Genomic DNA, 27,815 nt, shown 5'->3' with positions numbered 1-27,815 from the left:
TAATGCAAATATCGGGTCGATCATTTTGGGACTAAAATTAGGCTAAAATGATCGAACTTTTGTGGACGAAGGGAGTAGCAGATTGATCGAGCATTTGATAATTGAGCTTTTTAGTCCCTAGTGGATCTTGAGTCCAGCCGAGCTAATGTCTAGGATTTCTTGCTCAAGCTGAGTTTGACAAGCTTTGTGTTGAGCCTAAGCTGACTAGTGTCGAGCTCAAGCCAAGCGTAGAGAAGTTTAGTCTCAAATCGACTTGAGTACTTTGTTAGGGATTTCTTCTTATTTTAATTTTCATACTTTCTAAGTTCAAATGATGATTGTTTCAATAAACAAAAAAGGGGTTCAAATGATGATTGACTAGGTAGTACAAAACACAAATCGCAAACGTCATATAATTGTGAAAGAAATGCGTATTCGTGTAATTGAATAATCCAACAAAGTAGACTAGTATGGCAAATAAAAATGTAAGACGTACATACTAAGCAGTTTTTAATTAGTCTTATACAATCCACCCAAATCAAAGACCAAATAATAAAATTTTGATCTTAATTATTGGGATTTGAATCAAGATGCAAGATCAGTTATTCACGTTCCACGAATTTCATGCAGCTTCACTTCACGTAAGTAAATCAAATAACAGATTTTGGTGAAAAAAGAATCGCAAAATTTTCTTTGATTTTCATGACACCACCATATTTTTTTCAAGATATAATAAGTACATCATGTTATTGATTTTGAGTTAGATAGACTAATGATATTATTATGATAGTGCAATCTTGTGAATTGAAAATAAATTAGTCCGTACAATTTCTTCCTTACAAGATGGTCTTATATAAACTCCTTTTTACTTCTTTCTCAACATTCATAGTCAAAAATCCAAAATTTTACAAATTCAATAATTAAGTACTAATAGAACATGGAACTTTTCTTTTGTTACTTCTTCCTAGGATTTCTCCTCCTCATCTTGCTCTCACTTCAAATCCTTTTCTATAAACATCGATCCCTCTTCTCCTCCGCAAACCTTCCTCAAGGAAGGACCGGATGGCCTCTTGTCGGTGAGACACTAGAGTTCTTGTCCACGGGATGGAAAGGCCACCCCGAGAAATTTGTATTTGACCGTATGGTCAAATATTCCCAAGAATGCTTTAAGACGAACATTCTTGGGGAGCCCGTGGCCTATTTTTGTGGCCCAACAGGCAACAAGTTCTTGTTCTCTAACGAGAACAAGCTTGTTACAACCTGGTGGCCAGAGGCCGTAAACAAAGTCTTCCCTAGTTCCCTCCAAACTAACTCTAAGGAAGAGTCTATGAAAATGAGGAAACTCCTTCCTCAATTTCTAAAGGCCGAGGCCTTACAAAAGTACGTTGGTATAATGGATACCATGGCCCAGAGGCACTTTGCCTCTGGGTGGGAAAACAAAAAGGAAGTCTTTGTTTTCCTATTAGCCAAAAGATATACCTTTTGGCTCGCGTGTCACATTTTTCTTAGTGTCGAGGATCCCACCCATGTAGCTCGTTTTGCTGATCCATTTCGTCTCTTGGTTTCCGGGGTTATCTCTATCCCAATTAATTTCCCTGGAACACCATTTAACAAGGCGATTAAGGCCGCCGAGTTTATAAGGAAGGAGCTCATATTGATCATTAACCAAAGGAAGATTGATTTAGCAGAGAAAAAAGCAACACCAACCCAAGATATATTGTCTCACATGCTAACTAAAACAGATGAAAATGGGCAACATATGAATGAAATGGATATTGCAGATAAAATCCTAGGTTTATTAATTGGTGGACATGATACTGCTAGTATTGTCATTACCTTCATTGTCAATTACCTTGCTGAACTTCCTCATGTATATGATGCAGTTTATGAAGGTATGTATATATTAGTAAAAGTTATGCATGAAAAAAAAAAATGAAAATTTCTATTGCATCTTTTGATCATGAATGTTGGGGTTTATTATGTTGTTAATCTGTTTCTCTTGGGTTGTACAGAGCAAATGGAGATTGCGAAATCGAAAGCGGCAGGGGAGTTGTTGACATGGGAGGATATGCAAAGGATGAAGTATTCATGGAATGTGGCTTGTGAAGTAATGAGGCTAATTCCTCCATTACAAGGAGCTTTTAGAGAAGCTATGGCTGACTTTAAGTATGCTGGTTTCAACATTCCTAAGGGTTGGAAGGTATGTTTATAAGATTTTAACCACTTGTAAGTTGTAACATCTACCTTAGAGTGTTAATTGAAGTTGTGCTAGGGTGCACTTTGTTCATTCTAGAGCTAATGAACAAATTCGGGTCATACGTGTCAGGGCATAATTTTGAATTTTTCTTGAAATGTGGTTCACCTTGATTATTTAGACCAATTTGAGTATGGTATGGTCGGACCCATGTTGCTCTATCTAACAATTGTGGCGAAATATTTATTTTCCACAAAATTCCGCTGGTCTAAGCTAGCCCACGATGAACTCTACTCTATCTCTTGTGTACTTTTTTAATGGAAAAAAAAAACTCATAAGTATTTTAATATTGTTCACGTATAAACTCCCAACACTATCGACGGATGATTCTTCTAAAAATAAAAAAAAATAAAAAAACTATCGACCGTATGATTTATTGATTTCCCCTCTATCTTTGTTGGTTGTAGCTATATTGGAGTGCCTATTCAACTCATCGAAACCCACAATATTTCACGGAACCAGATAAGTTTGACCCAAGTCGGTTCGAGGGAAGCGGGCCAGCACCATACACGTATGTACCATTTGGGGGAGGGCCAAGGATGTGTCCCGGCAAGGAGTATGCACGGTTGGAGATACTAGCATTTATGCACAATGTGGTGAAGAGATATAAATTTGAGAAAATAATTCTTGATGAAAAAATAATAGCTAATCCTTTTCCTAATCCAGAAAAAGGGCTTCCTATTCGCCTCATTCCACACAATGTGAAAGTTTAGATGGTCAAAGAAGTGGTTGTTGCAAACAATATTATTATAGACTAGCTATTCTTGTGTATCACACAATGTTATCATGTGTTTGAGATTATCTATTGATCTTTCTACTAGTTTTATCATTTATTTGATGTGTCATTAGTAATTTAGTGCTAATTTAATTAATTTAGTTGGTGAATTAAAATATTGTTCTACTTTTTTTTTTTTTTTTAATTTTTTTTTTTGGACAATGGCTAAATGAAATGAAATTACATGGAGTTACCAAGAGCATCAACATTTATAGGGCTCCCCATAATTTCTCTCTCCTCACCTCACTAGTCCACACCACTTTCCACTAATTTTATCACATACAATTCCCATTTTACAATTTCATACCTACATAGAGGTGTCAAAAGCACACCCGATCCGATTAGGAACCGACCCGAAAAATATCCGATTCTGATTTGGACTCGCGTGGACATAATAATTTAGTATAACTCAACTTACAAAATTGATTCGACCCAACCCGACCTTATCAGACCTAATCCGATTATCCGAACTGACACCCCTACCTACATTCATAAACCTCTTTATTTACTTTCTCTCTCCTATTTTTCTATACCCTACCACCTTTACTCCCTCTTACTTTCCATACCCCACCAATATTAACAAAATATTTTTTTAGTACAAAATGGGAAAGCAACTACATTGGTGGGAAGGTTCCCACCCACCAATGTGGATGCTCTAAACGAAAACAAATACTTCCTACATTAAAAAAATTTATTTGCAATCCATCAAGATCATAGGTTGGGCTTTGGCAAAAGATTGGTCTATTTTGGGCCAAATCTTTGGGTCAGACCCAAGTTCATGCCAAAATGTTTGTGCCCAAACCTATTATTCTGGCCCAAAAATACATAGCAAGTTCCTTAAACATTTTCTGACCTGGCCAAAATAATAATTAAATACTAATACTACACATTATTTTAGACTGAATCCAAAAAAACGATTAAGGGTTCGTTTGGTATTAATGTTGTTTTTTTTTTTTTTTGGTTTTTTGTTTTTCAAATCATATGCTATATGTCATATAATGAATCAAAAATGAGTCAAACTTATTAAAATTATAATAATTTTGAAAACAGACAACAGAAAAGTGGATCGGAAACAAATTTTTCTTGTTTCCTATTTTTGGTATTTTGTTGTACAAAAAAAAAAACACACAGAAAATTGAAAACCAAAAACGATGCCAAACAAGTAAGCCCTAATCTAATAATTTTTTAGAGAATTAAAATAATTAACTCATGCATCAAATACATTTGGGTTTTGCTAGATAATATGAAAACTACTCACACATATTGAAAAATTACTACCTCCATTAATTATTATGTGCAACTTTGGAATATTTTATATCTCACAAATAATACCCCAAAGTTGCACATAATAATTAACGGAGGTAGTAAAAACAATAACAGTAGTTAAAAAGAAAGCATAATTAACAATTAAAAGAATTAAATAGAATAAGAAATTTCCAAATCTTGATGAATAAACGAGTAAGAATGTTGAACAATAAAAGCATAAATCTTGAAGCAAAAACAAACTAAGGTGCTAGAGAGTAAGGCCCCATTCTCTTCACCTTATTTTTGCTGAACTGAAATTATTATTACTGAAACAAAATTAATTTTACTAAACTGAAATAATTTTTACTGATTTTCTATTATAATTCTTCTTCAAGAAAACTGAATTTTACTGAACCGAACTTATTTTTACTGAACTGAAATTATTTTTACTGAATTGAAATTATTTTTACTTAATTTTATTTTTGTAAGGTGAAGAGAACGAGGCTTTAACAAGGGTTTTAAAGTAATGAATAATGAGTATTTTTCAGCTATAATATTTAATAAGGTCAAAGATTCACTTTTATATGCATGTATGCTACCATTATAGAGGGGAAAGAAAGTTATAGGAGAATTCCAGGTAGGTAAAACTGCAATAGCATCTGATTCTAAAATGAAAGAAAGAAAGAAACAATGATTAGGAGGAAATTAAATAGCAGGTCTAGTCTTGAACTAATTATCAGTTTAGAAATATATAGCATATATATACAAGTATACAACCCAAAAATGATCAAAATTAAACTATAAGATTTGCAGGTTTAGAACAAATTATCAATTTAGAAAATATATATATATATATATATATATATATATATATATATATATATATATATATATATATATATATATATATATATATATATATATATATATATATATATATATATATATATGTATATATACAAACCAAATATATATATGATCCAAAATTAAAACATTTGCTCAGAATTTCTCAAAATGGTTTGATCGGAGGATTTTTGACAGGTAACCTCGTATAAATAAAATGTTGAGACAAACATGTGCTGGAGTCTTGTATCCTAAACTTAGAATAATACTGACAACAAATCATTCGTTCCTATAAATTAGGAAACCAGGAGAGAATTATGTTAGTCTATGCACGTTGGGGAATGCATTCCATGATGAGAAGATCTCAACAAAATCAAAATATTGGTATAATCTATTAAAAATTAGAGAATTCAATTCTTCAAGATTAAACAATGAAAAAAAAAAGATATTGTATCGTGTCATCGAGATTCACAGCCTCTTAATCTATAATTATTTTATTTATTTATTTTATTTTATTTTATTTTTTGTGCAAATGAACCACTAAGGTTAGTGTTCTAGGTGAGGTAATTGTGACAACTGAACTTGATCAAATGTGAAACTACTGAGGGTTCTTGCACAGTAGCTAGGGGTGAACATGATTTAGTTTGGTGCGGTTTGAGTTCAAACCAAACCAAACCGCAAAATACGGGTTGGTCAATTTTTTCAAACCAAACCAGACCAAATCGTAAATGGTTTGCGGTTTATGATGACATTATATTTTTTTCTAAAAAAATGTCAAATAATACTTCATTAATTTATGATAAAGTTTAAATAATCAGCCAAACCGATTAAATTGTACTACAAAGTTACAATAAAAATAACAATCCACTAATCAAGTACTAACACGTAATAAAGATAGTACTATGATAAATTCATAATACATTTGTCAAAAAATAAATATTCATATGAAGTACTATATTATTATAATCATTAATAATAGAGTAGTATTAAGCATATAGTTTTTATCTATTTTTCATGTTTTTTTATTTATTTTTAATTTTTTTTATATGTAATAATTGAATTATTTTAATTTAAAAAGTATATAAATATTAAAATACAGTTTATTTGTTTACGGTTTGGTTTAGTTTATGATTTTTGCAAAACCAAACCAAACCATAAACCATATTTACAAAACAATCGAAACCAAACCGTAATTTTATAAACCGTAAACCAAATCAAACCGCTAAAATACAGTTTGGTCCGATTTGGTTACGGTCCGGACCAAACTGTGTACAACCCTAACAGTTGCACACAACACTGCCCTTGGGGATGGCTTCAGGAACCTCCCTCCAATGATCAAGTAAGAGTTTGTAAGTTTTTTCTAGTGAGTAAAAGTAGGAATGTAAAAGTTGTACAAATTGTTTAACCCCCTTTTCGATGTACTTGAGATACTATTTATAGGTGTTGAACACGGCAGAGTAGGAGCTTTTCGGGTCACAGATTCGGGCTCAGCGGTGCCATATTGATATGTGTGCGCTATCCTTTGGACGAGCTGAGAATGGAAGATAGCTCAGCGGGAGCTATCCCACACCCCCCCCAAGATCGAGAAGGCATGAGGCGACTCATGTTAGCTCTAGTCTTTGGATCGGTGTTGTGACTCAGAAAAGTGCCGCTCAATCGTTGGCTTTGTTAGAGTCCTCCCCAAATAGTGATGAGAAAAATTATAACCAGATCAATTAAACTAGTTGACATCCACCTCTTAACCCACAGTATTTTTGATTATTAAAATTTGAAAATAATATAGAGATTGTATTTTCTTTGTGGCCAACTAACTATTGATTTCTCATCAACTCGATAATATTAAAATAAATTAAGATATATAATTATTAATTATTATTCATCCTTAAAAAGAGTAATGCAACTACGAGTAATATATTTGCAAATCATATCCTTCCTACAAATCATAATAAATAAAACGTAAGATCCTTGACTATTGACATTGTTACATATTTTATTGTTGAGATCAAATAACATAACATATTTAATTCATAGCTACAAAAGAAAAACCCTAGGAAATGACACACATCATCCATGTAGTTAGTGTAATCTATTTTAAATTTTTAATACTCCGTCTGGCCAGCTTGTTCATTCATAATTGGTACCATGTTCATTAACATTTCTTCTATATCATTATACGTAGTATCATTTAATGTTCATTTTTCTTTTAAGTTTGTATAATCATGTACTCCCTCCGTTTTTAAATACTTGCTCCATTTCTTCATAATGCGCGGAGTTTTAGGAAAAATTGGATAAAGTAATAAAATATGAAGGTAGTGGGGTAGTTGAGAAAATAAAAAATTGTAAAAAACAACAGTAGTGGAAGGATGGGAGAAGAGAGAGTATTATGTTGGGTATACTAAGTGTGAGAAATGAATTAAATATTGTAAAGGTTTTTCAAAAAAGGAAATGGAGCAAGTATTTAAAAACGGCCGGAAAAGGAAAGTGCTTCAAGTATTTAAAAACGGAGGGAGTACTATGTTCATATCAAAATCATGTATATATTGCTTTAGAAAAAAATCATGTATATACATTTATTAAAGGAAATTTTGACTTTTACCACAAAAAAAAATCAAAAAAATTGTTTTTTACCACCAAAACTTCTAAAACTTTTATTTTACCACCAAAAAAATTTCTAAAAATTGTTTTTTACCACCAAACGGCAAGAAAACCGTTAAATCTAACGGCTTAAAAAAATTTCCTTCGAATTTTGTGCGCAAAATATGTTTTTCATGGGTTTAGGGGGGCACTTTGGTCCTATGGGTCCAATTTGAGGTCAAAATTGACAAAAAATGATCGAAAATGCCTCATTTTGCGTGTTCACGCAAATCGAGGTTTTTTAAACACGCAAAACGAGACATTTCCAATCATTTTTTGTCAATTCTGACCTCAAATTGGTCCCAAAGGACCAAAGTGCCCCCCAAAACCCCTAAAGTGCATGTGTTTGACACGAAAATCGAAGAATTTAAAAAATTCCGTTAGGTTTTTGACGACAGGTGGTAAAAAACAACTTTTAATTTTTTATTTGGTGGTAAAATAAAAGTTTTAGAAGTTTTGGTGGTAAAAACATTTTTTTGATTTTTTTTGGTGGTAAAAGTCAAAAAATCCTTTATTAAAAAAAAAGAAGAAATGAAAAGTAAATCAAAATAAATCAAAGATCAACTTTGATATGCAATCAATATTTGAGGAGACTGGAACCTAACCACTCAGAACTGATCCCAAATCCAGATTAGCCCAAAGGGTGAACCAAGTGGAGCAACAACAAAAAATATTGAGGGGAGAGAAAGTTGCGCGAGAACTCTAATAAGTAGGCAAAACAGCATAAGCATTCAGATATGAAGTGTAAGAAAGAATCGGTGATGGGGAGGAAGAAAGCTGCGAGTCTTAAACTAATTACTACAGAGTACAGAATAATTTACAAAAAAAAAATTTGTCAATCATTTAATTTTTGTTCATATTTTATACATGATTAATTTGTTAATATGATCTGACAATTTGCTTATGTCGACCATCGTTTACCATCCATTCATTACAGATGCTCCAAGATTTAAGTTTTCATTAACCTTAAATACTTTTTATTCAAAAAAGAAATATTAAACCTTATTACTTAAAGTTTAAAACAATCACCCAAATAAGCATAATGTAAAGTAATAAAATTCAAAAAAAGACCCTCTCTCTCTCCTCCTTTCTCTCTCCAAAACCCTAGTCTCCATTGTTGAATTTTGAAGGGGCTTCCATCGATTTTAATCGGTGGAAAGCCCCAATCCTTGTTTTTTAATTGTTTTTTTTAGGTTTATAATAATGCTTCCTCCTTTTGGGAGGAATTTTTCTCCCTCGAAAGAAAGGGTTTCCGATCTCCTTCGAAAGACAAGGGTTTTTCGACCTCCTTTGAAAGACAAGGTTTATCTCCTCTTTTCGAGGGAGAAATTTCTTAGGTTTAAATCCATGGTAGTAGATCTAATGGATTGTCGTGAAATTATTTCGTTGGTGAAAAAGTTATTAAGTTTTCGAATACGGACAGATGAATCAGAAGGAAAACATCCTCACGGCTACAAAGGATTGTTAGATTGTCTCTCCAACAAGGCTGTAATTTTCAGCGATATAAGCGGGAGATGCTCCGCAGTGCAAGATCTATTCGACGATCGTAGTTTTTATGAAGGGAAATTCTATTTGATTCAATATCTTATGTATTTGTTAACATCGAATCTCTATTGTAAATGTCGTATGACTTTTAATTAATGAAATATTTTTGCTACTCAAAAAAAAAAAAAAAATTCAACATTTCAAAAAGCAAAACAATGTACTAAAAATTCAATCACTGCTCGCACTAAGTTTGAAGCGGTGGAGTGTGAACTATGCCCGATATGCAAATTAGTTATGATTTTGATTGTAAAAGTTATGTTATTTTTACTAGATCTGTGGTTTACAAATCTTTATTATTGTTGTAGATGCCGTATGACTATTTATTTATGATAATATTCTTCTTCATGTCAAAAAAAAAAAAAAAAAAAAATCAACCATTTAAAAAAATGAAATAATAAAATTCAAGTTTTATCATTTTTTTCCCATTGATTTTTCATTATAATACAAACTCATTGTAATATACTATATACCTATGAATGTGTCTCATAAAATTAAATTGGGCCGGAGACCCGATTTCAAACTCTTGAACCCGTATCCGTCCTAGATCTACTATTTCTCAGAATTCCAAACCTAGACCCTAAAACAGTGAAAAATGCATGGGATCCAACATGGTCTAGGTCAGGTGCTAGATTCATGCCTATTCCGAATAACATGTCAAAATGGCTTTAAGTCTAGCAATATATATGTTGGTCAGGATATTACGGGTTCAAATCAATAAATAGTTGTACATGGAAAAACTTTTATGTTATGTAATGGAGCAAGTCAACGCAGGTAATGGGTTTAGAGTAATTGTTAGAACGTATAATCAATCAAAGAATAATCTTTTGGCGAGTTTCTCGTGATACTAATTTATTAATTTTGGACTTAATATATACTTGTATTTTATTACTGTGCAATGACTAATGAGCTATGAGACGGGGCAAACGTACATGATATACAAGTATACAACTATACAAGTATAAAAGTATATTGAATTTAAAGATTTTTTGAATGATACTTCCTCCGTTTCTTTTTAGTTGATACGTTTCTTTAGTCACGTTTGCCAATGCACTTATTCAATCATTAATATCTTTAATTATCGATGAGCAAAAATTATGAAAAGTTGATACTTTGAAAGTATATAACGTGACGAATCTAACAAGATCCCACATGACTATATTTTTTATCACGTATAGAGCACAAAATACGGTCAAAGGGAGGTGGATGAATAGTGCTAAAGTCAAAACGTGTCAACTAAAAAGAAACGGGGTAGTATTTGCGTAAGGATGGTCAACCATTCATATGGATGCATGGTTGTTTCTTCAATAATCAAACTCATTAGAAAATAATAAGGATCATTGATATTGGATATATAATATAATAGCAGCTTAATCATTGTTAGTTTCCCTCACAATAAAATTGTTATATTGTTAATCAAAATTCCAAGCCCCTTTTGCTCACCTTATTGAAATAATAAAATAATTAGTTGATGAATTAAACTTTTTCTTAAAAAAGTTGATGACTTAATTTTTCTTTTTTTATTTTTTTGAATTGTAAATAAAAATAAATTAAGTTCCTCAAAACGAAAAGAAGTTAAGTTCATTAAAAATTAGTTAAGTTTATCAAAGATAAGTTTCTCATAGGCTCAACAATCTCAATTCCCTACATGTATAAGGCTGAATGTTCAACCATACAAAGATCAGATTACTTTTTTTTTTTTTTTAGAATACAAATCAAAATACTTATACCCCGTATGTACCTTTAGAATATCGAGTAAAACTAGGAAATTCATCATTATTGAATTATGGAGTACAAGTTCAAATTCAAAATCTTTATTTATCTACATAATTAAAAATTCTCATATAAAGAGTATTTTAATGCGTATAAACTATTTTCATTATTATGACATGTATAATATGTTCAAACAAAAATATTGATTAACCATGAATAAAATTCTTAATTCTCAATTTTATTTCTACCGTCTACCTTATTTGAATGACTTTTTAGGCATGCAAAAGCCCAAGCATATCCATTTATACCGGTACAATGTCCATGAACGTTCTTCTACTAAATCGTTTCTTTAATTTTCATATTTATATCATATCAACTTTGTATATTCATGTCAAGATCAATTATGTTCATACCGAGATCACATATATATATATACATACATTTAGTATATGATTAAAAAAAAAAAGGTAAAATTGGTAAAAACCACCTTTTATGTCCAGCTTTTTTGACAAAACCACCTTTTTTTTTTTTTTTTTTTTTTTTTTTTTTTTTTTTTAAATTAAACCACCTTTTAAGTACCTAAATTTTTAATTGCACCACCCCTATTTCAAATTATGACGAAAAAATTAACTAAGATGTCAAAGGGGCCCACAACTTATGACTTTCGCTCCTAAATCATGTATTTTTTTCACCTCCAAAAACATTTGACCCTCCCCTTTATATATATGCATGACTAAATTAAGTTAAGCTCTAAAAAACCAAACCTAATTTTGCTACAAAAATTAAATTGTAGTATTTGTTTATTCTCAAAACCTAAATTGAGGTAATTGAAGTGGATGGTTGAGATGGAAAGGAAAGATTTGCTATGGTTGATGATTTGGAATGGATGGTTGAGATGCAATATGTTAGATTTGAAATAGGGGTGGTGCAATAAAAAATTTAGGTATTTAAAAGGTGGTTTAGTTAAAAAAAAAACTTAAAAGGTGGTTTTTTCAAAAAAGTCGGACAAAAAAGGTGGTTTATACCAATTCTACCAAAAAAAAAGTCAAAGATCCACTCTAATTTGCAATCAATAACGAAGAGAGAAATAGTGGCTGGAGAATTTCAGGTAGGAAAAATCGCAGAAATATTCATATCTGAAATGAAAGAGAGATTGAAATAATGATGAGGTGAAAACAAAAATAAGCGTACTCCCTCCTTTACATATTACTCGCAATAAGGGGTATTATTTGTGAAATATGAAATATTCCTTTGTTGCGAATACTATGTAATGAAGGGAATACAAAAAATCTGAGCTAATCATTGCTGTCATAACAACTTTGATACTCTTGAGAAAATGACCAAGATAACCTTATTATGAGGAGGGAGAAAAATTCTACTCTTGAACTGATTAGCTTGTTATTTTCACGTTAAAAAAAAAATTCATTAAAATAATTTCTTTCTAATAAAATTAATTTTAATTATGTAAAAAGAAGTTCAGTTTGTAAAAATAATTTTAAATTAGTAAAAATAAGAAATGTAATGAGCAAATATAATAGAATAAAATAAAAGTTTTATAAGTTAATTAATTTCAATCCAGTTTAATTATATTCTATATATTCAGTCAAATAATTTATTTCAAAAAAATAAAATTTTAGTTATCAGTAAAGATAATTTTAATTCAACAAAAATAAGATGAAAAAAACATGTCTAATATTAGATGATTTTTTTTTTTAATTGAAACAAATATTAGATGATATTTGATTTGACCTAAAATATGGTATTCATATTTTAAATGACCACTATAAAAACATCCTATATAGTGAAATATGTTCCCTGAAAAACAAATATATACTACCTCCGGTCCAAATTATTTGCAACTTTGGAATATTTTATATCTCACAAATAATACCCCAAAGTTACGATTAATTTGGACCGGAAGTAGTATATATATATATATATATATATATGTGTGTGTGTGTATATCAACATATTTATGTGTATATGTATATGTATATGTATATGAAAACAACTTTAGGTTGGGATCTGTCCATCAATTTATTTGTAATCCTAGTCATTTCAGGTTCAAGTCAATAAATTGTGTATCAAGAAACTTTTATGTTTCGTGGAAGGCAACATAATGGGTTAAGAGCCTATTTTAACTTTCTATTGCAAGAGAATTTAAATTTTCTTATTTCCTTTATTAATAATTATATATTAAATTAATCATAATTATACAGACGTACATACTAATTATTAGAACGTGTATGTAACTAAATAAAACATGAATCTTGGACGAGCTTCTCGTGATTCATGTTTTGGATATTTTTTAAATATTGTTCTATGTAACGAGCGATTAGACGGGTCAAACGTACGATAGATACAACTATACATTATAACATTCTATTGATTTTGAAGATTTTTGCAATGATTTTTGCGTAATATAAGGTTAGTGCTATGATAAACTAATTAGCAATTAACTACTAATTTTATTATTCTTATGATTATTTTTCAGTATCATTAGAGGAAAAAAAAAAGATCATGCATGCATTATTATAATTAGCTAAGGTAATAATTGTTACTCCAAACTTTGAATGTTGCACTATAAAAAGGATAGAGAAGGTTCATGCAAAGACACCAATTTCTTGCTTCTCTTACACTCTCTAAGAAGTTAAGAAAATTTCTAGCCTTCCCTCCTAAATAATAAACATTGTAATTAATTTATATAAGTAAATTAATACAATGTGGAAGTTAAAAATATCAGAAGGAAATGATCCATGGCTAGTGAGCTTAAACGATCACATTGGTCGACAACATTGGGAGTTCGATCCCGAGGCCGGAACACCGGAGGAACGAGCTGAGGTCGAGAAGGCTAGGGAGGAATTTAAGAAGAATCGATTCAAGAATAGGCAAAGTGCTGATCTCTTGATGAGAATGCAGGTTAAAACATTACCTTTTTTTTTTTCTTTTCCTTGAAAGAAAAACATTACCTTTGTTGTTATTGTGCATATAAATACTACGTTCTATAATTTCAAATTATCACCTATAAATTTCTTGCATGCACTTTAATATGACAAATGACCTACTAAGGGTTTGTTCAATTCACAATTCACAGTTCACACGATTTGATATAAATTTTGTAAGCTGAATTATATATTTGCCTTTCCAATAATTCATTAAGGTAAAAACCTATCAAATGATGTCATTAAATTCATATTAATAAGTACTTTTCAATATGAATTAATGTAGAGTTAAAAGATATTTAGCGATAAATAAATATAAACAACATGATTTGCTATGATCAGACCATTTTTTAGATAAGCAAATCTCTGTATCTATTTAAATAAGCATAGCTAAACAGTGTATAAAATTATATCCGGTTCAACTTTTTTACTAGTATTACTCTCAAACTTTCAATAGTGTTTATTACTATTTACATACTCAATTAAAATTGAATTTTTTGATTTGTGCTTAATGAAATATGTATACATGTATATACATATATACATGTATATATAAATATACATGTATATATAAATACATATACATATACATACATACATATACACATATACATATAGATCTTGTTATATTCGTTTCAATGATTACTATATTAATTTTTATCATTTTTACAAATGCATAATTAATAATATAAACAATTAATAAGTTATGCATTGACATACGTGAAGTAGAAAATGTTGTTAGTAAAAGTAAACTGGAGATTTGAAGTATAAGCTTTGAACATAAATGATTAAATCATACCAGACAAGTTTAGGTCAAAAAAATTTTGTTTGCATATACTTATTGTTGAATTTATTTAATCTTAATTAGAAATTTTTAAATTTCACTTTTAGGCTGCACACATTAATATATATCTAATGATATTTCATTTGATATTTTTGTATAAATTAGTGTAAAAACAAAGTTAAATCAAATTTGGAACCTTCATCAATTTTTAAAAATAAATATTAAAGCAATAGAATTGCAAATAAAATATTTTAAATAAACAAATTAGCTTAGGTAAATATGAACATTACAAGAAACACATTTTTTTTATTACTTATTTATTAGATTAGGTAAATAGTAACTAGCTAATCTCCCTCCAAAAAAATAAAAATAAAATAAATAAAAAATAAAAAATAAAAAATAAACCTAGTTGATTCACAAGTCGGATCTGGAGCGGATCTAAATTTCAAAAACAAGATCTAAGTCCAATCTATCAGAAACAAACTCGGATCTATTGGGTCCAAAATATGAACATCCATATCCTACAAAAACAGATCTGGGTCCACAATCAATTTTCATCTCTTTATGCAAAGTCACGACTTAGCCCATAATGCTATTGTTATACTTTCTACTTCACTTTTAGTTGTAACACTTTGACTTTCATGCTTGTCAACGCAAGTTTAACGAGCCTCCTAAATTATAAAGAAAGGAAATGTGATAGGATAACAAATGCCATACGATATCATCCTAACAACAACATATAAGCTTCGTACTTGGTACTCCTTCAGATCTCTTTTGTCATATCTCTTTTGTGTATCCAATTTTGACTTTTTTTGTCTCATAAAGAATCTCAAAAGAGAAAATATACTTCGTAATTTTTTTTTTCCATGATATTCATTATTACCAATTTATAAAATTTTATTTATTGCACCGTAGATATGTGTACTGTATATATATTTTAACTGTGGGGAAGAAATGATTCAACAGTTGAAAAAAGAAAACCCAAGTTTACCAGTAATCCAAGGAGTGAAAGTGAACGAAAAAGAGGAGATAACAAAGGAAGCAATAGATACAACACTGAGGAGATCCATCAACTTCTTCTCTGGTATTCAAGTCCATGATGGTCATTGGCCCGCTGAATCTGCCGGCCCAACCTATTTCCTCCCTCCACTTGTATGTTTTTTATTTTTTATTTTTTTTTATTTAATTTATATTATTTATTTATTTATCTATTTATTAAATGTTTTTTTAGACACAAATCTATTTACTAAAGGAAAATTTCACATTTGCTATTAGGGAAAGGACCCTAATTTACATTTGCTACCCTTTTAATTTTTTATTTTAGTTACTACCACTTAGATCAGAGTTTTTTTTAAAAATCACTTCCACTTAACGGAATCCGTTACGATATTGTTGTCCATAAAAAAGAATGATATTGTTTCTTTCTTCCCCCCATTTTTTTTATACTCGTAGTATATTTATCTCTAATTAAACTGACCCACTTTTGTTTGCACATAAAGTAAATACAAAGTATGTTCAAACTTAATATTCGGAAAACGTATGTTCAAAACTTCAAACTTTGTAAAATTGAATGTTTAAACCCATCATGTATCATCAATTTTTTTTAAAATTGATAATAAATAACAACAATCTCAATTGTAACCAGTCTACTTAACAATATCCTAATTTTGGGATATGTTTCTCGAAACATTTCGAGCTCATTTGTGTTTATTCGACATATCATCAAAGCAATTCAATTAAATGTATTGACATATTCCTAGATGTTTTCTAAATAAATCGTTTTTGGTCAAATAAAAAATAAAAAATAAAATGAAAAGATAACACGCTTTGACTTTTGCATTTTCACATACTTCGTGAATTAAGGCTGTGTAAGTATTTTACTAGTTAATTAAGTATATTTTACATTGAAATTATGCATTGTAATTTGTCAGCTAAAAATGGAAGAAGATTACATTAAGTTATGATAACACCTAACACCTAAGCTAGGTTACATAATATAGTGGAAGATTAAATTTGTTGAACACGTTGAGGAAAGTCATGCATTTTCTTTGAACATTTTGATTTAGACTTTAGCCATCACATACCAAAGACATTGAAATTTCTTTCTTTCTTTCTTTCTTTCTTTTTTTTTTTTTTTTTTTTTTTTTTTTTTTTTTTGTGTGTGTGTGTGTGTGTGTGTGTGTGTGTGTGTGTGTAGTGAAAGAGTCGTAGAGGTTAGGGAGTATAATGTAGTGGATTTGATCTCAAGTCTTGAGGTCACCCCTAAGGCTTTAATTAACTTATTATATGGTACCGATTTATCTAGTACATTGATAATGTCCTTTATTCGCCATATCTCAAAAATGAAATATTTCAAAATTTTCAGATAATAGCCCTGCACCTTACAGGAGCAATCAATACAATTTTTTCGCCTGAACATCAAAAGGAAATGAAGCGTTACATGTACAATACTCAGGTAACAATATAATTACTATGTCTCTCATTTATTATTTTTACATCACATTATAAATATCCATTATAAAAAGTTCCTAGATTTTTATTTTTAATAAATAAGTACAAATTGTCTGATCATTTGATGAAATTTACGTCTTATATATGTTTACATTACAAAATGTGGAAAATTTTAACAGAATGAAGATGGAGGATGGGGATTTCACGTAGAAGGGCCTAGCACAATGTTTGGCTCAGCAATTAACTACGTGGCCCTTAGGCTGCTCGGAGAAGGCCCTGATGATGGCGAAGCTAACGCTATTGCGAGGGGTCGTCAATGGATCCTTGACCATGGTGGTGCCACTAAGGTCCCATCTTGGGGAAAATTTTGGCTCACGGTTAGTCATTATTAATCTCTTTGTAGTTACTACTCAGTTAATGTCTCATAAAGTCATAATATTGTCTCAATTAAGGGCATCAATGTCATTTTGCAATAATAGAATGTCATAGTGAATAAGCATATAATAATAAACAATTGGGAAGGGAATGTAACTTAACCACCCTGAACAATGTCTCAATGGCTCAATTTTTATAAAACGAGCTTATTTCTTTTACATATAGGTGCTTGGAGTGTACGAGTGGGAAGGGTGCAACCCAATGCCCCCCGAGTCATGGCTACTTCCTGAGATTGCACCTATGAATCCAGGTTCCGATCCTTATTCTTGTGAATGTATTTTACTATTTCAATATACTCAAATCTAATTTTCAATGTTAATTTTTGGTAATTATGGTTGAAATTGCAGGGAAAATGTTGTGTTATTCTAGGTTGGTGTTTATGCCAATGTCTTATCTTTATGGGAAGAGATTTGTTGGTCCAATTACTCCACTCATTCAATCACTAAGAAGAGAGCTTCATAATGAACCTTACAATGAAATTAATTGGAACAAGGCTAGAAATACTTGTGCTAAGGTAACTACGTACAACATTTTGCAATAATAATACGCGTACAATTATTACTACATCTATCACGAAACTATAAAAGTGAACATACCAAAATTACCGTAAGGGTTAAGATCTGGTCATGTTCCTAGCTTTCTCCTTTAAAAAAATTTATTAATTATCAATGTTTTGTAGGAGGACCTTTACTACCCACATCCTCTAGTACAAGACATGGTATGGGGATTCCTTCACCACTTCGTCGAGCCAGTACTAAATAGTAGACTCTTCTCGAAGCTAAGAGAGAAATCGTTAAAGAAAGCTATGGAGCACATACACTATGAAGACATAAATAGTAGATATCTTTGCATTGGTTGTGTAGAAAAGGTTCTATATTATACAATTTTTGCATTATATTTACTACACATTAATGCCAATTAAAGTTTGTTACATAAATAACATAATAACTTACTTTACGAAATCAAATTTGTGATACAGATCATTTGTATGCTTGCTTGTTGGGTGGAAGATCCAACTTCAGATGCATACAAGAAACACCTAGCGCGAATCCCTGATTACTATTGGGTTGCAGAAGATGGGTTGAAAGTACAGGTAATTATATATTTTCTTTTACACTAGATTAAATTTAATTAGTTAAATAAACAGTAATTATTGATTTCTAATTTGTTAAATTATGTGGAAAAAAACAGAGTTTTGGTTGTCAAATGTGGGATGCAGCCTTTGCAATCCAAGCAATATTTGCAAGTGGTCTTACACAAGAATATGCACCTACACTGAAGAAAGCACACAAGTTTTTGAAAGACTCTCAGGTAACCTTTGATCTTCATTTGTGCACGCGTGTGTGCGCGTGCGTGTACGTGTGCGTGTGCGTGTGCGTTTCATTCTATTAACTAGGGGTGAGCAAAAACTGTGGGTACCCGGTGTTGGAATTGGAACTGGTTAGGACCCGGTGGGTTTGGACCCGGACCCGGTTATACCGGTTCCAATTCTGGGTCCAAAATATAGGACCCGGTTATATCCGGTTCCAATTCCGGGTCCTATAATTTTGGACCCGGTACCCACTGGGTACCCGGTTATACCAGTTCCAATACCGGGTACCCGGTCTTGGAATTGGATTTTTTAGTGCAAAATATGCTATTTCGAAAATTCGAATGCTTGGATTTTTTTTTTACAGCCCAAATTTGTGTAAGCCCAACATATTAATGTACTCATATATCTTTTCTCAACACTAACCCTAAAATCTCACAGCCTCCATCACTCTTTCAGATATCACATTCTCAATTTCTCACGGTCTCACCCCTTGTCCCCTTCACTGCTCAGTGCTCAGTGCTCAGCCTCCGCCAGCTCCGTTCAAGCTCTCAGATCTCACCCCTTCACGGCGGCTCCGTTCAAGCTTCACCACTCCATCAGCACGGCGGCTCCGTTCAAGCTTCACCACTCGGATTCTCCATTGAAGCTCTCACCGTGACTGTGTTGTTGCAATGTTGCTCATATTGTTAAAGGTTCTTCTCCTTTCAAGCTCTGTTTATAATTTTACTAAAATTTTTTACTTATTTTAGTTATTTATAATTTTATATACCGTAAATTTTCTGAAATTTGTATTAGTTTTGCATGTTTATGATAATTTTAGTTAGTTTCTCATGTTTATGAAATTTGTATTAGTTGTGCTATTTTTTTGGATTTGCTTCGCATGTTTGGGTAATTTTCTTTCAATTGTGTTGAGTTCAAATTTATAGGTGGGGTTTATTTAATTCGTGTTATTGTTGCTGAATTTTGTAAAATTTGTTTGTTTTTAACATAATTTGGGAGTATTCAATTGGTCAAATTGATGAATTTTATCTGGGATGTTGATTATTCATTGAACCCAATTGATGAACTTACAATATTATGCTAAAATGAGTAGCTTTAGTCGTTAATTGTAGTATTTGATCAAGTGGGTATACTTAAAGCAGTAAGTATACTTAAGAAGCTTTAAGTATACTTAAAGCAGTAAGTATACTTAAGAAGCCACTGCACCCAATTTAATGTCAATTTATTTTTTTAATTTATTTCAGATTAGTAATGAATGAACCTATGGATGATGAAAGTGATGCCGGTGGAAATGAGAATGCAACAAGCGAACCAACCACAATTGGCGACAAGAGGAAGTCTGAGTATTGGAGCCATTTTTGGGACATTAGAGATCCGAAAACCAAAAAAATTATCAAGATAAGATGCAAATATTGTGAGAAAATTTTAACAGGTAACACTAATAATGGAACTTCATCATTAAAGAAGCATCTTAACTCATGTTCTAGGTACCCTATAAATATTGACAAAAAGCAAAAACTCATTTCTATGTTTAAAGCTTCTCCATCTGAGTCTACTGTAATGTCTAATTGGGAGTTTGATCAAGATGCATGTAGACTTGCTTTAGCAAAAATGGTTATTGTTGATGAGCAACCATTTTCTATAGTTGAGCGTGAAGGATTTAAATTTTTTTGTCATGTTGCTGTTCCTCAATTTCATATACCTTCACGGTTCACTGTTGCAAGGGATGTGAAAAATCTATTTGTTTGTGAAAGTGAGAAGTTGAAGAATACACTTAAATGTTTGAAATCAAGAGTATCTTTAACAACCGATTGTTGGACATCTATTCAAAATTTTAACTATCTTTGTTTGACTATTCACTTCATTGATGATAATTGGAAGTTGCAAAAAAGGATTTTGAATTTTCAGTTAATGGATAGTCATAAAGGTAAGGAGATTGGAAAAGTTGTTGAAGCATGTATTCTTAAATGGGGAATTGAGGATCGATTGTTGTCTTTAACAGTTGATAATGCAAGTTCAAATGATGTGGCAATAGGTTATTTGAAATCTAATTTTCAAGATAAACTTGTTTTGGAGGGTTCATTTTTTCATATGAGATGTGCTTGTCATGTGTTGAATTTGATTGTGAAAGATGGTTTATCTTCGGTAAAGAACTCGATTGCAAATATTCGTAGTGTTGTTAGATATGTGAGGAGCTCTCCTTCTAGAGCAAAATTGTTTGCACACTCTGCTATGCTTGTGAAAGTTTCTTGTAAAAGCTCGGTTTGTCTTGATGTGTCAACTAGATGGAATTCTACATATCTCATGCTTGAAACCGCTTTGAAATTTGAAAAAGCTTTTAATAGATTCAAGGAAGATGACCCGGATTTTAGTAAGGAACTTAAGGATGGAGTTCCAACAAAAGAGGATTGGGGAAATGCTATAGTTTTGGCTTTGTGTTTAAAGCAATTTTATGAGTCTACAAAGAAGATGTCGGGAAGTTTGTATGTCACTTTAAACATGCATTTTCATGAGATTTTGGGTGTGTTGAATTCTTTGTTAGAATTTGAAAACTCTTCAAATATAGATATTCGTGTTATGGGTAAGCTAATGAGGGACAAGTTTGATAAGTACTATGGAGATCTTACTAAGACAAATGTCATGATGTTAGTTGCGGTTGTTTTAGATCCTCGATATAAGCTTAGGTTTGTGAAGTACTCTTTTAAGAAGCTTTTTCCTCATGACTTTGTTAAGGTGGATGTTATGTGTGATGATTTGTATGACATTCTTAGAAAGTTGTTTAACTATTATGATGCTATTGTTGCCTCTTCTCTCAAAAATGATCCTCGTGATTTTAATCATTCTAGTATGAATGTTGATGGTCAAGAAAGCTAAAAAGGACCAAATAATGAGCAAATGAAAAAGTTTTATGATGAGTTTGATGAGGAAGATGGTGGAGGAGGGGTTATTGAAAAAAGTGAGTTGGATAACTATCTTGAAGAAGTTAGGGAGAAAAGGGTTGATGGGGATATGTTTGATATTTTGCAATGGTGGAAGGAAAAAAAGTGAAAAATACAAGGTGTTAGCAACAATGGCTAAGGACATTTTAGCTATTCAAGTTTCTACCGTTTCTAGTGAGTCCGCATTTAGTACATCCGGCCGAGTACTTGATCAATTTCGTAGTAGTTTGGGGCCAAAGACGGTGGAAGCTTTAGTGTGTGCTCAAGATTGGCTTAGAGCATCTAATATTTGTGTGGATATTGAGCGGTTTTTAGAGGATGTCGAGAAGTATGAAGAAGGTAGTACTACTATTTATCATCTACTTATCTATTTTTATATTTTATTTCTCTTACCAAGTTTATTACTTATCTTGTTTAAATGTTTACTATTTTTCAGAATTGGGTGATAGTGGTATCACACAAGTTAATGACATTATTGGAAATAATTGATATGGTATAATTTTTATATTTTATTTTTCTAATTTTGGTTGTGATTTAATATATATATATATATATATATATATATATATATATATATATATATATATATATATATATATATATATATATATATATATACTCTTATGATTTTAATAAATGTGCTTTTTTTTACAGGTTATTTGTGAAGTGTGCTTCATGCTTGGAATCAAGAGATTTTACCTTGTAATAAAGTAGGATGTTTTATGATTTTATGGACTTTATGTCATTTTGTAAACTTGTCATTTTGATGAAGTTTGTATGGACTTTGTGGAACTTATTATCAAGACATTTTTAATTATGTAAACATTTTTCAATGTTTTTTTTTTCTAAGTTCAGAGATTACAGGAAGCAGGTAGGTTATAGGAAGCAGGTTAAAATTTCAATAAAAATAGCTTGCAAAAAAAAAAAAAACAAAAAAAAAACAAAATCAGTAAAAATAGCAAGTAAAACAAGGAAAATAGAAACCGGGTACCCGGATTTGGAACTGGTACCCACCGGTTCCAATACCGGGTCCAAAATTTGAGGACCCGGTATAACCGGTTCCAAGACCAGTTCCAAGTATCCAGGACCCGGTACAACCAGTTCCAATACCGGATCCGTCAAAATCAACCGGGTACCCGGTTGTGCTCACCCCTACTATTAACCATGATTTTTATGGTATAATATCAATTAACCAAATCTGGTTTGCCTGTTTGTATTAGGTAAGAGAAAATCCTTCTGGAGATTTTGCAAAGATGCATAGACATATCTCAAAAGGTGCATGGACTTTTTCAACACGAGATCACGGTTGGCAAGTCTCTGATTGTACAGCTGAATCGTTTAAGGTACTTGTTATATATAATCTAATCTCTATATAAACATCCAAAATTAGTTTTTCACTTCTTTTCTTTGATAGTCAAAACTCGAATTTTTATACAGAACATAAACATAAGTGTGTTGTAACGTATTTTAGCTAGGAAGTGATTAGGAAAAGGAAAATTTAACAATTACCACCTTTTGTTATGTCCATTTTAGCAATTACCACCTTGTATTTTTTTTTTTTGAAAATTACCACCTTCTATTTTCAAAAACACCAAAAGTTACCACCTTCTTGCCCCTCAACTACCACGTGATGTCATTTTGGGCTCATTCTTTCCCTTTTCTCCCTATTTCCCTCACATTTCTCATTCCTAACTCGATTCTCATCCCCCCTTTCACTTCTTTTCCCCCAAACAATCAAAAACACTTCAATTCACTCCTCCAAATCAAAATTGACGAACACTTATTGGTGGTTTGGGGGAAAAAAAGTGAAAGGGGAGATGGAAATCCAAATAGGAATGAGAAATGTGAGGGAAATAGGGAGGAAAGGGGAAAGAATGAGCCAAAAATGACGTCACGTGGTAGTTGGGGGGCAAGAAGGTGGTAACTTTTGATGTTTTTGAAAATAGAAGGTGGTAATTTTCAAAAAAAAAAAAATACAAGGTGGTAATTGCTAAAATGGACATAACAGAAGGTGGTAATTGTCAAAATTTCCTTAGGAAAATAACACCCTAATTAATGACCTAAAATGAACTTATTTGAGTAGAATAAGGTGAGCAAAACACGACCTTATATTAGTAGTCCTCTTTATTGTCTTTAATAATTCACTAAGTGATGTGTTGGGATATTTCATAGGCTGCAATTCTATTCTCAAGATTTCCCTCTGACATTGTGGGTGAAAGGATTGAAGTAGAACGCTTGTATGATGCTGTTAATGTCATTCTTTCCCTTCAGGTACATGCTTATTTATTTGTTTTATAGCTTATAAGATATAATTAATATTGAAAAAACATATATACGCGACATATTTTCATATTGATATTAACATCATATTTTTTTACCATTGTAAATTATATAATTTCCAGAGTCCAAGTGGCGGATTTCCTGCTTGGGAGCCCAAGAGAGCTTTCCGTTGGCTTGAGGTATAGATAACACATATAACACCGAGTTACGGTGTATTAAAAAAATAAATAAAAAAAATAAAAAATAAAAAATTATAAGAAACGGAGGTAGTATCATATTTTGAGGTAAATTTTAGAAGATTTATTTCTTACAAGAGCATTTATTTGTTTTTCTTCAGCAACTAAATTTTACGGAGCTCTTTGAAGATGTTCTTATTGAAATAGAGTAAGTTCTACATACATTCCATCTTTTTTCTTAATAAATATGTTTTTGAAGTAACACTTATTTTAATTTGCAAAAATCATGTAAATTCATGATTGGATGATATTGAAACTAAAATAGGGTGTGCAAAATAGATATAATATATAAACTTTATTAATTATTAAATTAAAAACAAACTAACAATCTTCCTTAAAATTACTTTAGTTACGTTGAGTGCACATCTTCAGCAATCCAAGGATTAACACTCTTCAAGAAGTTATACCCTGGACATAGAATGAAAGAAATTGAAAAGAGCATTGCTAAAGCGATAAACTATGTCGAAGAGACACAAAATCCTGATGGTTCTTGGTAAGTTATTTCTCGATCATTTATTCCTCGATTTTTATTTTACCATGTTCAAAATGAAATTTTCGAAAAATATTTATTAATGGCCATACAGGTATGGTTGTTGGGGAATTTGTTATACATATGGAACATGGTTTGGTGTTGAGGCACTAGTAGCTTGTGGAAAGAACTACCACAATAGCCTTGCATTGCACAAGGCTTGTCATTTCTTGCTCTCAAAGCAATTACCTGATGGTGGATGGGGAGAGTCTTATCTCTCTAGCTCAAACAAGGTACTATAAGCCGTTTTAGTAAATACTTTTGTAAAATAGCCATTTGGTAAAAGATCGAAGTTATTATGTATAATTTAGCTTCACAATATCTTTATATTAAGCAATGGAGGTGTTTGGGATTATGGAACAGGTTTACACGAATATAGAAGGGAACAAGTCAAATTTGGTGCAAACATCATGGGCGTTATTGTCCCTTATTAAGGCAGGATATGTGAGTATTTTTCTTTCTTACACTTTACTAATTTCCATGACATCCTCCAACCACACTCGTGCTAATCGACTAGTAGTATTGCACTCGTATACTTCGTTTCAATCTCACTCGAATCTATTATGGAATTCACCTTGTTTATCATGTATAATCTTATATTGGTTAACTATTGGACTTTTAAACATACATGTCACAATCTTCTAAAGCAAAAAAAAATCACCATCTATTTCCATAAAATTTAAACATTCTTTTTAATCATTTTTGTCAATACAATAGGGAGATGTGGATCCCACCCCCATAGAACGAGGAATAAGAGTTTTGATAAACACACAGATGGATGACGGAGACTTTCCCCAACAGGTAATTTTGAAAAAAAATGTAGATTATACATTACTCTTCGCATACATTTTAATTTCTCATATTAAAATTACACTCCGTTATCTGTATATTTCAAATTAATTTCATGATCATGTCATGTTAAACTATATTAATTTCAATTATACGAAATCACCGGAATATTCATGAGGACTTGCAGCTTACAATATTCTTCATATCGAAATATCTTTCCTATATGGGCTCTTGGAGAATATCGTCAACTACAAGCAAGGAAATCAATTAGGTTTTAAACTCAAGACCATGTGATTAAACGTTCAAGATAAATAACAATATATACCTCAAGATATACTTTTATGTATCATTCTTTACTATTGCTAAAGAAACATAATTTGATTAATCAGAGTTAACAAAATGGCAATGTTGTTTATTGTGGTGAAATTGTTAGTTAGTTAACTCCTTTACTTTTATTTTTTTGTTTTTCCTTTTAATCTTTAATCATTGTATCATGTAATCGTTTTTATTTTATTATTATTATATAATATACTTGTAATAATCTAATAATTGTTAACACAAGGTGATTATGATGTGTATCAATGTGTTGTGACTTTTCGATACATGTAAACAACGCTCTTGTCACATATTGTTAAGCCTTTATGTTGTAATTAGCGTTTGGGCCGAAGTTTAAGCCCGACTTTATTTTAGGTTGTATATAAATCGTGTGATACAGAAATACAAGTTAAGGATTCACATTCTTGACATGGTATCAGAGTCAGGTTCACGATTGGGGTCTTGCTAAAGTATACTGGGCCATAAACACTATGGACAGCTCACATGTGAGGGGGAGTGTTGAGCCCATGAACAACCCACATGTGAGCATTCTTCTTGTCCCACACTAAACACTAAAGGGGGAGTGTAGTGGTTATGAAATCCCACATTGAAAGAATTCAAGAGTTACCACCACAATATAAGCTAAGGCAAAGGGGCTACTCCCCTCATTGCCATATGGTTTTGAGGTGGAACCTCCTTGGTCTTGTAAAGTGGTGGACTTGTGCTCTCCCGTAACGGGTGCGGCCCAGAACCATATTTAACAAACATCAATTTATGAAAAGAACAAATCAAAAACAACAAAGTTTGACTCTAAAGTATAAGTAAAGAAGAAGGTGGTGGCGTTTCTTTAAAATATCCATATGCCTCTTGATATCTGACAAAAAGATTTTGAAAGTCCAACCCAAAATTAGGCCCTGTTCTCTTCACCTTAAAAAAATAATATTAAGTAAAAATAAGTTCAGTTCAGTAAAATTAATTTCAGTTCAGTAAAAATAATTTCAGTTCAATAAAAATAAGTTCAGTTCAGTAAAATTCAGTTTTCTTAAAGAAAAATTATAATAGAAAATCAGTAAAAATAATTTAAGTTCAGTAAAAATAAATTCAGTTCAGTAAAATTAAGTTCAGTTCAGTAAAAATAATTTCAGTTCAGCAAAATTAAGGTGAATCAAACAGGGCCTTAGCATTAGTATTTAAAATATGATTTGTTTTAGTTAATAATGAAAGTACAAAAATTATATCAAACAAACACTTCATGTTTTATATATACCCTGTATATTTAGGTCAACAAACTTGATCGTATCTTGTTATTGTATTGTCCCTATATATGATTCATATAATTTATGTGATTATCTTAATATACCTATTTAGGGAAAAAGTAACCATTCTTTATTTAAAACCATTGCTAGTTAATTCACATATTGTATTATAATTAGTCAACAGTCAACTAAAAATCAAATACAAGATGTACGTAACGTAACTCGTTATTTTGAAATCATATGTCGTCGTCATGAAATCATATTGATTGACTAAATTTTGTGAAATCCTTTTTATGCAATAATCGTGCTTCTTAATCTCAATCACATTTGTCAAAAAAAAAAAAAAAAATCTCAATCACAAAAATGAACATCAGCTAAATCTTACCTTAGCTTTTGTTAAGCTAGTTTTCGCTATTCGGTATTTGAATTAGGGGAATTGCAAGGAAAAATAAAAATAAAAATCTATGCCCAATATTTATAAATTGTAAATCGTCCCTATTTTGTTGGATTCCTCGAAGATCTTTTGTATCATCGTACTTAGTTTGGGATAGATTTACCTTTT

General features: G+C 31.2%; 2 protein-coding genes across 2 annotated transcripts; both read left to right on the top strand.

Annotated features, from left to right (window-relative positions):
* The first annotated feature begins 916 nt into the window (after nucleotides 1-916).
* On the top strand, nucleotides 917-2,950 carry LOC145595377 (beta-amyrin 28-monooxygenase-like). The gene is made up of 3 exons (XM_081651776.1): nucleotides 917-1,871; nucleotides 1,992-2,179; nucleotides 2,641-2,950. The coding sequence occupies exons 1-3, from the start codon at nucleotides 917-919 to the stop codon at nucleotides 2,944-2,946; spliced, it is 1,449 nt and encodes a 482-aa protein (XP_081507902.1). The 3' UTR covers nucleotides 2,947-2,950.
* A 10,756-nt stretch (nucleotides 2,951-13,706) lies between these two features.
* On the top strand, nucleotides 13,707-25,960 carry LOC145594054 (lupeol synthase-like). Its single transcript, XM_081650400.1, has 18 exons — nucleotides 13,707-13,904; nucleotides 15,678-15,863; nucleotides 17,077-17,166; nucleotides 17,342-17,539; nucleotides 17,763-17,847; nucleotides 17,945-18,111; nucleotides 18,277-18,465; nucleotides 18,577-18,690; nucleotides 18,789-18,908; nucleotides 23,069-23,191; nucleotides 24,021-24,119; nucleotides 24,251-24,307; nucleotides 24,466-24,512; nucleotides 24,714-24,857; nucleotides 24,949-25,126; nucleotides 25,257-25,337; nucleotides 25,611-25,694; nucleotides 25,838-25,960. Exons 1-18 carry the CDS (start codon nucleotides 13,707-13,709, stop codon nucleotides 25,958-25,960), a joined length of 2,283 nt encoding a protein of 760 aa, XP_081506526.1.
* The last annotated feature ends 1,855 nt before the right edge of the window (nucleotides 25,961-27,815 follow it).

The sequence above is a fragment of the Chenopodium album genome, chromosome 19 (genome assembly GCF_948465745.1).
Source record: "Chenopodium album chromosome 19, dcCheAlbu1.1, whole genome shotgun sequence".
Taxonomy (NCBI): domain Eukaryota; kingdom Viridiplantae; phylum Streptophyta; class Magnoliopsida; order Caryophyllales; family Amaranthaceae; genus Chenopodium; species Chenopodium album.
This window is presented reverse-complemented; position numbering and strand designations above follow the sequence as displayed.

Bases quoted from the DNA above. Each gene is read 5' to 3' on its own strand.
- LOC145595377 (XM_081651776.1), top strand. From the start codon at position 917: ATGGAACTTTTCTTTTGTTACTTCTTCCTAGGATTTCTCCTCCTCATC. The intron at 1,872-1,991 runs GTATGTATATAT...TGGGTTGTACAG, and splicing joins ATATGATGCAGTTTATGAAG to AGCAAATGGAGATTGCGAAA. The intron at 2,180-2,640 runs GTATGTTTATAA...TGTTGGTTGTAG, and splicing joins ACATTCCTAAGGGTTGGAAG to CTATATTGGAGTGCCTATTC.
- LOC145594054 (XM_081650400.1), top strand. From the start codon at position 13,707: ATGTGGAAGTTAAAAATATCAGAAGGAAATGATCCATGGCTAGTGAGC. The intron at 15,864-17,076 runs GTATGTTTTTTA...CAAAATTTTCAG, and splicing joins CCTATTTCCTCCCTCCACTT to ATAATAGCCCTGCACCTTAC. The intron at 24,308-24,465 runs GTATAGATAACA...GTTTTTCTTCAG, and splicing joins GAGCTTTCCGTTGGCTTGAG to CAACTAAATTTTACGGAGCT.